At 37.2% G+C, this 11458-nt stretch overlaps 1 protein-coding gene across 1 annotated transcript; it reads right to left on the reverse strand.

Annotated features, from left to right (window-relative positions):
• Positions 1-1029: 1029 nt before the first annotated feature.
• LOC130439491 (annexin A4-like) lies at positions 1030-8598 on the reverse strand. Its single transcript, XM_056772122.1, has 15 exons — positions 8444-8598; positions 6564-6939; positions 6240-6271; positions 4953-5099; positions 4766-4853; positions 4583-4677; positions 4382-4495; positions 4172-4262; positions 4002-4081; positions 3836-3892; positions 3615-3708; positions 3068-3163; positions 2482-2540; positions 1904-2026; positions 1030-1751 (listed from the first exon to the last, which is right to left on the reverse strand). The coding sequence occupies exons 2-15, from the start codon at positions 6928-6930 to the stop codon at positions 1692-1694; spliced, it is 1503 nt and encodes a 500-aa protein (XP_056628100.1). The 5' UTR covers positions 6931-6939; positions 8444-8598; the 3' UTR covers positions 1030-1691.
• Between the last annotated feature and the right edge of the window lie 2860 nt (positions 8599-11458).

Genomic DNA, 11458 nt, shown 5'->3' on the forward strand with positions numbered 1-11458 from the left:
GTATACTGATAAAGTTATCCTGATTGTGACAACTAGTCTCTTTCATTGTACTGTAGGTGTCATGGTTTGTTGGTTCACAAAGTTTTTAAGGTAATATAAATTCCCTGTCAAAGCTGTTGAATAAAGTCCAGCTGGGTGCTACAGCCCGCTGAGATGAGTTTCCATATTAAATACTCAGTGAGGGTTTGAGTTTATATAATCACACATATTCCAAGAACTCTTCAAATAACCTTATATGTCACAGAGAGAGCAGTCAAAGGTGATATGATGTTAATACAGTATACACACATTAAATACAAAAAATAGTAAAAGTCATCTTGTTTGATTTTGAGTCACTTTTGAATTAAAGCGTCTGCCAATTGAATATATGTTAATTCATTTTCAACATTATATCATTTGTGATGCACTAATTTAAGTAAAATAATCTAATTGTAACATAAAGAGTTAACTAAACATAGAAAAAGGCACTGTGGATAAAAAAACATTATTGATTTTATCTGTTGTCTTGTATTTTGTCACATCAATGAAGAAAGTTCTTTGTTTATTGCTTGGTAAGGTTCAAAATGCTTTTGAAATGCAAATCTCATCTATTTTTGTGCCACTGCCACGTGCAATGAAACAGAGATGCGGTGGGACCTCACTGAGAATCATTCATGATGACTTTATTTCTCCACACATGCTGATGTGGGTTAAAAAAAGATTAGTTGTTAAGTGAACATATTACTAACACAGGTCACTTTAATCCCTGAATTAGAAGAGACATCGTTGTCAATAACAGAACAACATATAAACAGGTGATAAAGTTTTTTCTACACTAGAGATGACCATGAGGAGTGATGGGTGACTTACTGTCCTCTACTGGAGCAGTCATAAAACATTCACACAATCCTGTCCCGTCCTCATATTTCACACCAACATCAAAAGAAATAAACTGCATATCAGAAAAATTGTATTGTAGCATTATTTCTGACGAAAATAAACATTGTTTAAAATATGCGAATGTAAATTACATAACAGTTAAGGGGTATATTGAATTCATGTACTGAATACATTATTTTTAAATAAATCTGGCTCTAAAGGGCATTTTATGCAAGATGTAATTTCTTTCGATTTTTTGGTGAAATATGACATTTCTTTGAGATGTATGCAATAAAACCTTCATGATGACCGACATCGTTTATTTTAATATGATTGACATAATTCTTTGTCTTTAGAGAACTGTGTTTGTGTAGATATCGTAAAGCTCGCTATATAAACTATGGCAAAAAAGCACTTCAAGTTACTCAGTTTTCCAAGGCATATAACATTTTCTAAGGCATTCAAAATGTGTCTGGTTATATTCAATGGAGAACAGATTGTATTTCTATCCGAGGGATGATCCAGTATGTTAAACAACGGCACAAATGCAGTCATGATCACATATTTGGCATCCGGTACTAGAGATTGCGTAAACTGATAATAATGCAAAAATATACCTATAGATATCATGCACAGTCTGATTAGATATTGACAACAGAATAAAACAATTGTGTAATAAAACATTATATTTTTGAGGCACAAATGAAATGTTAATTTGGCTGTGAAGTGCGAGTACAGTATTTCAAAGACTCTATAGAGAGGTTAAGTAACTATTTATATGTATTCGATTAATATGACGATGGCATGTTTGTGATCTTCGGTCTTCTGTTTCTTCAGTCACTTCCACCACAGAGCTTCAGGAGAAGCTTTTTATAATCACCAGACGTGTCAGCCTGCGCACAAACACACAATAAATATATGAAGAATTAGAAGTGTGTGATGTGTTTTTAATGCAATACAATTCAATTTATTTTCATTTTTATAAAAACACAAATATAATTTTGCGTTGCATCACAGCAGCAATTATGTATAATGTGTCACTTACAGAGATGGTGGTGTAGAGAGATTTCCCATACAGACGCAAAAACTCCTGTCTGATATCCAACATATCAACCTCAGAGCGAGACACCATGACCCTGATCAGAGTCCGATCTTTGGTACCGGCACCCTGAAACACACATGTACCAGTTTTAATAAAATAAAACATGACACATTCCCAACATTTCAAAGACACAAAGATAGAAGATAAATCTAAGAAACCTGTAAATGTACTGTATCGGTACTCTTGTTTTACCAAATGTATTTTTATGTAAAAGTTTTAAATCAACTTTGTTCTCAGAGTTATTTTTTACTTTGGTACAATTAAATATATATCTTTTTTATCTTCAAGAGAAAGATGGGTTAGACAAGGAAATATAAAGGATATAAAATACAATACAAACCAAGATACTAAAAATAAATATTAAACAAGAGCAAAAATGCAATTTGCAGTATAAAGAACCGATATGCAAAAAAATGGTCGAAATGTAATTAATTGAAACCCTCAAACCAGCAGCTGTGTGAGTCCAGACGTGTATGAATATGACAGAACACGTGTTATGTACACAACGTCACATTATTTACCTGCATGGCCTTGTGCAGACGCTCGGCAAAGTACGCAGGTGTGTTTTTAATGCACTTCACTGAAAGACAGAGCAAATCACAGGACAACATCAAATGGCACGAACCGCTCACATTTTCCTGAAAACTGCACGTAAAATAAAATAAATAGAATAATCTATTAAACGTTGCATCCATAGTGTAAATGTTACGTAACTATTAGGTAAATCTGCTAAAGTGTAAAGGTGCAAAAGCATTTGGACTATTAAGGGTTTTGTCTGTACTTAATAAAATAAACCTATCCGGATTTTGACAACTAGCCCCAGTCTTCTTCATTCATAGAGTTAAACATCTAATGTTTAGAGGGATTATTAAGAGAGTCATTTTACAAGTCTGCTGAAATAAGAGCCATATTTCCATATGCAAAACATTTAGGCATTTTATGCTCAAATCTGCACCTTATTCAAAGCAAATGTGTCACTGGCACGCTGTGATCTCAGATTCGTTTATGTTTTAATCTGTTTCAGAGCTGTAATGTCCCGTCTGCTTTAACTAGATCTGCCATTAGCTGAAGGTTTTGGCTCAGGACCAATCAGAGAGGAGTACCCACCCACAGCCACCATGCCAGACTCCACATTTCCAGACATCTCGCCGCAGATGCTCTTCTCGATGTCCTTTCCACACATCTGCTGATACTCGTGAAAAACTGCGAACACAAACATCAGCACGCAGTCAATGAATATACATTTCAATACTTGTCACAGACGCAGATGATTTTCAGCTTCAGCTTCAATTGTGAAAAACAAAAAGAACAATGTTTTTTTAATCTTGAGGGTTCCTTTCTATTTCCTCTTTTTCTTTTTTGAGTTCGGAGATGGAAACTGTCCTTGTTTAGATAAGAGCAATACTTTGCTGGTAAACTTAAAATATGGTTTTAGACGTTAAAGCCAAAATCTTTAAAACTCAAGTCACATGGTTTCAATAGAACAATGAAATAAAAACAATCTAAACAGCTGATGTGGATATTTCGGGAAGTAAAACGAAAGTTAGATTTTCTAGATGACTGACATTGAATGCTCGCGAATGAATAAGGAAGTCAGTGTTCTTCCTGTGCCTTCTGTGCGTGTTATTATACCGCGGTGGGCTGGTGGTTTTACCTTGTTTGAGATGAGGTTTGCTGCGAGCACACAGAATGGCATTAAACTGAGACTCGTCCGTGCCGACTTTTTTTTCTCCTGCCGCGTAGAGTTTCTATAGCACAGACATCACACATGCACAAATGTAGAGTATAATGCATTTCAAGAAGCTTTGGATAAAAGCCTCTCCGGAATGCGAAAAGGAAAATAAATTTAAGACAATATGAGTCTGTTTTCTCAACCTGAGCATCCTGCTTGGCCAGAGAAATATCCACAGTCTCCTTCTCATCTCGATTACCCTGTAAGCAAAGATGAATTATATCTTATTTATTATGTACATGTATATATGTACATATATGTTATATATACTGTATATGTTTCAGTGACAGACAGAGACAGAAAGTTTACCTGAGAGAGGGAGATGAGCAAGCGACGGAAATGTCCGGATGTGTCGCCGCTAATGGCGTCTTCCAGTTTTTTTCCGTAATCTAAACAACAGAGTTTTCAGGAGCCTTTAATAAATGTCCATTAACTCAAAACTTCTAGGATCTTTAAAGAGTACAACAACATCGACTCACCCGTCTTATAGATCCTGTTGATCTCCTGGATTTCGGCATTACAACGAGAGGACAGAATCTCGATCAGACAGGGTTCATCGGTTCCTGCACCCTGATCACACACAAACGTCATCATATTTATTTGTTTTTAGAGGTACGGACAAGTCAAATACATTTCTTCTCCAAAGTCTGTCAGGATTTTGCATTTATTCATCCCTCCTTAAGTCTCACCGCTATGGCCTCCTTGAGTTCTGAAGCATCAAACTGAGCAGGAGACTTTAACATCGCCAGGACAAGACTCTCAAAGTTTCCTGTCAGCTCAGACTTCAGCTCATTGATCAGATCCTGCGAATCAGAAAATGCAACGATCGTTCGTTCACCATGAAATACTTTAGTAATTAAAATGGGATGCTTGATTCATTGAATGCTCACTTTGCCGTAGGTGGTTTTGTAAGCTGCGCACAATGGCACGCGCTGCTTAATGGATCGACTGCCCAGAAGCTCGATTATAGCGTTCTCATCAGTTCCTGTGACGTAAACGAAACACAGATTCACTCATGCACGTCTCCCATCGCTCTGTCTGAGAATGCTGTTCTACATATTGTTCATTCTCACCAAAGCCCTTCGTGGCTTTCCGTAAGACTTCGACATCTCGGAGTGGATCGGCACCAGGAAAATCCTTTATTGTACCACGGTAACCCCTCTACACAGACGTTATGAGAAATAAATCAGCTCAAGACAAACATGTTTACACCGAACCAAGTGAAATAACAGCAGAGTCATGAAGTTGACCGCCGCTCACATTGACTGCAGGAACAGCGGGTCCAGCTGGAGCTCCTCCGTATCCGGGCATGGAGGGGTTGGGAACTGGAGCCCCAGGGTATTGTGGCATGGGCTGTTGTCCTGGGGCAGGAACCCCGGGGTAACCCTGAGGCACACCCGCTCCCGGCTACACACACACAATGAGTTAAAGGTGTCATGAATTAAGACATCAATTCTAACCCGAGCTTTTATATATAAAACCTCATCCTATTCAAGCAAACATCCTGTAAGTGTCAGAACTGAGACGCCCTTGTTACTGAAATGACATGTTTTATTGACATCAGGCCCAGCGAACGCTAGATCCTGGAAGGCACCTATCTATGACGTCATTGATAGGTTGAACACCGCCTCCACAGATGAATATTAACTACTACTTCTCTAGCCATGTACACATAGCACACATATGTGACGATTGACAAACTGGTTACCATAGCGATATATTTTTCAGCTAAATCAGTTTTGTCCGTCACTTTAAACTAATGTGTTCTGTTTATGGTCGGAAGGCTGCACACGGCTCTTTTGCTGTGTTGCCATGTTCGTTATTAATAAGCGCTTTTATGCTTGTTGTTTAGTCTAAGATTAAAAAGCCTCGTCACTTAGGTCTTAATAAATGTTCAGTTGCGGATTTTGAAATGAAAAAATATATATACATAAACAATTTGCATTGTAAGGTTTATTTTCATCCTGTCTTGATTTGCTTATTTTTTCTGTGAAGATCTGGCAACCCTTTCACTTTTGCGACCTCAGACAACAGTATGAAATAAACAAGCCCAGTTCAGGAAACCTTTAAGACATTTTCGAAGATGATTATCATCATGACTTTTAAGTTTTATTTACTTTATTTGTTTTTTATTAATTTTTGATCGCTATTGAAACATTACAATAATATAGCATTGTAATACTGTTTTGAATCAGCTTTTATTTATGCTTAGTCTTCATGTTCATTTTGTTATGTGATTTTGTCATTCTATTACTTTTGGAATGCTATAAAGATTTCATTTATTTTTACTTCAGTTTCAGTTTGTATTCATTTCTAATTAATAATTTTAGTCGCTTAACTTAAACATATCTCTGGTTATTGCTAATGCAACATTTCTCATTTTTCTTATTGGTAGTAGGTTTCAATATATTTTGATTTCATTTCACACAAACTTTTGAATAGTTTAAGTTAAGTGATAAACATAACTAATGCAGAGTAATAAATAACTGAATTTTCATTCTGAGTGACTTTTAAAAACATGAGATGTACAAATAAAGAGATGCTTACAGCTCCAAAGCCAGGCTGACCGCCCCATCCACCTGCCAACACAACACAACTCAGATTAAACGTTGACAACGATCCACGTCACACTCACATTATGACAAATAAAAAAATCCATGTCAAAACAAATCACGCTTGAATCATTCTACAGGTTGTCTTTAATCTACAAGACTCATTCAGGAGGATAAAACAAGAGACAACGATGTTTAACTATACACTTTTGATTTTAAGATCAATGTTTATTGAACAAGAGGACTTTAAAGACACCTGTGCCGACATCAAAAACGTAGTTTTCACTTCATATCCATTTATTAATTTATGGCCCCTCACCGGCTTGGGGCATGTTCGGGTAGCCCCCTGGCTGGGCGGTCGGGTAGCCCCCGGGTTGGCCGGCCGGGAAGCCCCCGGGTTGGCCGGCCGGGTAGCCCCCGGGCTGGGCTGCGGGGTAACCACCGGCCTGTGGTGGGAAGAATCCTCCACCCTGAGCGGCTGGATAGCCCCCAGCCTGAGGAGGGTATCCTCCACCCTGTTGTGGGTATCCGGCTCCAGGAGGAAACGCTCCCGGCTGAGGTGGAAAGTATCCTCCCTGGGCCGGATAAGCGCCAGGTTGGGGAGGGAAGGCACCTGGGGCCTGCTGATACGGTCCAGATCCACCTGGGTAGCTTCCACCTGCAGGGGGGTATCCGGGGTAACTCATCTTTGACACCTGGAAATAAATAATAAATATATCAGTAACTGTATGCAGATTTCTCAAAAATGAACCAGAATTGAACTAACAAGGTTGCAAATGTAGCCTCCAACGTCACTGGGTGTCAATCTAGATTCCTAAAACTGTTCATCATGTCAAGCAGAGACTTTTCTGTTAAGGGCGTTGATCTGAAGCAGTGAGCATAGAGGACATCACTTTTTGAAGTATTCAAATTATCCAGCTATTGCACACCATTGTAATAAACATTTTGAATGTTTCTATGTATAATGCACCCCCAAAAATATAATAATTAAACATAACTGTGAACATGGCTATACTAATTAAACTGATGTTTATTTTTTGTCATATTTTTCTTTGTACGTTGACACTCTGCGACGATAAAAATCTTATTACAAAAAAGCTATAGAACTAAAAACATTTCAACAAAAGTATTTGAAAAGTTTGGTTTCAAAATTAAAAAATCATGTATTTTATTGTTTTATCATATTTTTATTGTGCTTTATTTTGTTCGTTAGCTGTATTTATTTAAATTATTATGGCTTAAATCAAAACAAACCAACTGCAGTTTGATTGATATTAATTGGAATGCGCAATAAAAAAACTTGACTTAATTTATTAATAGACTTAGAATAGATAATATACATTTATTATTATAATATTACATTTGTATGTGATGATAAGCTATAGACACATGAAAGTGAAACACATACTTTAACTACACTTTCCTTTATACGTTTAAATAATCCCAACACTTGTTTTATCGTAATCTTGTTGTGTATGTTACTTTCCGAATACCCCGTATACCTTAAAACATTTTAAAGTCATCAGTCATCTTTAACTATTACAGAAAGACAACTCTCCAATAACACCATGAGATCTTTTGTACATATAAAAGACAACATATCAAGCCACGTGATGAGATGATGTACAGTATGTGTAGTATTGTGTCGGTGGGTCAGCAGGTTTGTTAGGTGTGTTCTACACACTGCAGCTTTAAGAGAAGATTTCCCTCTTTCACTCAGAGTGGGTGTTCAGTGTTAAACCACAGTGAAGCAGAACCAATCACACTGATGCATGGCACCAATGCAACCTGCGCGTGTACCTCTCGTGTTCAAATATTAATTGAACACCTGAAAGTCACACACTCAAATACTACACACTACAATGTGTACTTAACACACTATTCTGTCCCCGTCCCATCGACCCCAACCAAACAAAAATGGCAGCCGAATATTTGAGAAGATTACACAACTCACACAAACAAACCGGCCGGAACCCCCCGAGAACAAACCACATTAAACCACATTCATTTAATACACAAACACATCGACAGAGACGCTTTAACAAACATCTGAAGAAGTTTAACAGAGAAAGAATGATAGGTGGTTTTTATATTTTGTTATATTTAGTGCGTGTCATAAATGAAGAGGGCGGAAATGACAGCGAAAACTCGATACATTGTTGCAATATCGCGCGCATTAACATCGTAAATGATACTTACAGGAATGGATGAAGTGATTCTCGCGTCGCGTGTCTGTAGACTGATTCCGGAAGTGTGTAGATGTGATGTGTGTGATGTGGACAGTGTGTTCGTCTGTGTGTGTGGCAGTGGGTGTGACCTGTCTGTCTTCCCTCACACCCAGTCAGATCCAGTACGAGAGCAAAACTACTTCACTGCACGAGGGACTAAACAATCACAGGCGTTCATTTATGAACAACCTACATAATTAAATCATCTAATGGAACACTGATGGTTGCTAAGGTATTCTGTTTGGTTGCTAGGTGGTGACCAAAGTCCAAAGAGCCCACTCCCTCTTCTCATTATGAGTTCCTCCTTCATTCTCTGTAAGATTTGTAAGTTTGATCTTGTAGAAAAGTAAAAATAAACACCAAAACAAACAACGTTATTCTAGTACGGAATATCCCATGGCTTCCATTGAAATTTGAATCTGTTAAAATCACTGAATCACCAAAGCAACTATGATATTTTAAGGCCGGCGGATATTTGAGGGTACACTTTTCCATCCTAAATGTGAATAGTCACAGCAGGACAGTCCAAGGGAACATCATGTGAAAGGTTGTGACGATGGCATGTGTCCAACACAAACAAAACACAAGATTTGCATGAAAACGTTAATATGCTTGTCTTTCAGGTGTGTCACCTGTTTAGAGAGAGAGAGAGAGCGAGAGAGAGAGAAAGAGAGAGAGAGATAATAAACATGTTCAGAAGTACAGGAGAGGATTTTGGGGGGTTTGGCATCAGTTGCACAAGAAGCGTGTGTGGACAACAGAAGAAAAATAAAAGAAAAGAGGAAAAACAAGTCTGTCAGAGATTTAAAAAAAAGTACCTGGCAGGTGTGTTATCATAAGCATTACGTCACACAGGGAAACACCATGTATTGACCTTTACTGAGAATGTTTATCAGGCTTTATTGAACATTACAACATGCTGAACCAAAGTTTCCACATTGACACTATACGACTGTTAACAATACATTATAATAAATGATCAAAATACTAAAATAAATGAATATTATATCCACCTCAATCTGTTTAGGAGGATTTTAAAAACTTTATTCTGTTATTTAATGCATACATTTTATACCTAAGTATAATATAAGTAATGAATACAAATGATTAAAGTGAACATGAAACATGTACAACATTATACATAAATACACTTTTTTAACAGCTTTACTTTAAATTACTTTTGTTCTTCTATATAATTGCAGGTAATGTTCTATCAGTGGAAGAAGATGATTTGTTATATTTAAAGATTTAACTGTAGGACTTGTTTGTTTATGAAGTAAACAGTAAAAATAAACGTGCAATACTCGCGCATGAACACTAGAGGACGGAATCTCCATTCTCAAACTCAACTCAACTCAACACAACACAACACACACAACACAACACAACACGACACAGGAGAGATATTTGTGTGTGTTTGAGAGGAATATTTGAGCACCAGCTGTAACCGAGCTCTCACGAGAGCGGTGGCTGATCACCATTGTTTCATCTGATGACTTCCAGATGGGAAAGAAACGCTGATGGCCAGTCCTCACGCCAGGAAAAGGAGGCCGTGAGGTGTGACGTCAGCTTTTGTGTGAGACAGAGAACTGTAGAGACTGAGAATATAGATTTCGGTTGGAGTTTATTCTAAAACTTGAGTTTCATTTAAGCATAAGTCTGAGATGTTTCTCTTTGGAGAAATAAAAAGAGAATCAATTGAGAGTAATTGTGTAAACACATGAAGAGCCTGGAGATGTAAATGTTGAGGTGAAATCATCTGGATTTTAGCAAATATCATGAGAAATGTTTGAGTTCACATTGAGACTTTTGAATGCAGACGAGACAAATCTGAGCTCAGTTTGACACATAGAGATCTCTTCTCAAACGCTCATGACGGACACATTGGTCAGCTTTATCTCGCATTATTTCTCTTACCCCGACAGTGTCCTCTGGAGAAACTGGACGGTCTGGATGTGTCCGATCAGAGTAAAGAATGTTGGGATATTACTGCTGTAGAGTTCAGTGACCTCTGACCCCCAGCACCTGAAAGACACACATTCACACCTCCTTAAAATCAGCTCGGCTTCAGCTGGATCTTTTTTTTACTGAACTCTAAAATAAAGGATGTTTCAGGATCAATGCAAGTTAAGTTCTATCAACATTTGTGACCGCAGCAATGAATTTGAAATTTTGGGGTTGAGCCCTCAATTTTTATACAAAGGAAGGTTCTCCAGCTCAAGAAGTACGGATTTAGGAAGCTAAATCTTTAAGATTGTGTGAATGTGGTAAACCTGGTAAATTTAACACAGTACATGTAAGATCACCAGAGGGCAGACTGAATGAAAGGTTTAGCAAACCAAACAATGTATTACAAAACCTCACAGACATATCCATCACATCTCTAATACTGACAGATGAATGAACGGATGTTGTTCCTCCAAACACAACATCTCTTCTGAGAACATCCAATAGTGCCTACTTATACTGTCATTTTAAACAACATATGACCCAGGCAACTTTGATAGGTATTTTCTGGTTTACTCTTTATTATTGCAATATTTTCTACTACATCACGGCTTATCGAAATACGCTTTTGTATTCAAGTAACAAAAAAAACTAGACAGCCTTGGTACATCAAAACAATGTTAATGCTTAAGATCACTTCAGCAAATTAAACACATATAGTTTTCTTACTGTGTGAAGTATAAAGTCTGTGATTATGTGAAAATGATATTATTGATCTAATATACTTTACTGTGGTATTTGGATTCCTAAGTCGTTTTTTAATAAACAGTGATTTGCTTAAAGAAAACAAGCCCATTTTTAAGACCATTATGATTTAGTTTTTCATTCTTACATGTTTACTTTTACAATTCTATTCAATGTACTACAGTAAAGAACACACTGTCTCTACACAATACATATTTTAATGAATAGAACAATGACAGCAGAATAAATACTACTATGATTTTCATGTTTTGTCAGAAACAGATTGAAGTTTTTT

Source organism: Triplophysa dalaica, chromosome 17 (assembly GCF_015846415.1).
Source record: "Triplophysa dalaica isolate WHDGS20190420 chromosome 17, ASM1584641v1, whole genome shotgun sequence".
Classification (NCBI taxonomy): Eukaryota; Metazoa; Chordata; class Actinopteri; order Cypriniformes; family Nemacheilidae; genus Triplophysa; species Triplophysa dalaica.

Excerpts from the sequence above, each read along its gene's own strand:
- LOC130439491 (XM_056772122.1), bottom strand. The coding sequence starts at position 6,930 with ATGAGTTACCCCGGATACCCCCCTGCAGGTGGAAGCTACCCAGGTGGA. Across the intron at positions 4,678-4,765 it reads GAAAGCCACGAAGGGCTTTG|GAACTGATGAGAACGCTATA; the intron begins GTGAGAATGAAC and ends TTTACGTCACAG. Across the intron at positions 2,027-2,481 it reads GTCTGCACAAGGCCATGCAG|GGTGCCGGTACCAAAGATCG; the intron begins GTAAATAATGTG and ends TGTGTGTTTCAG.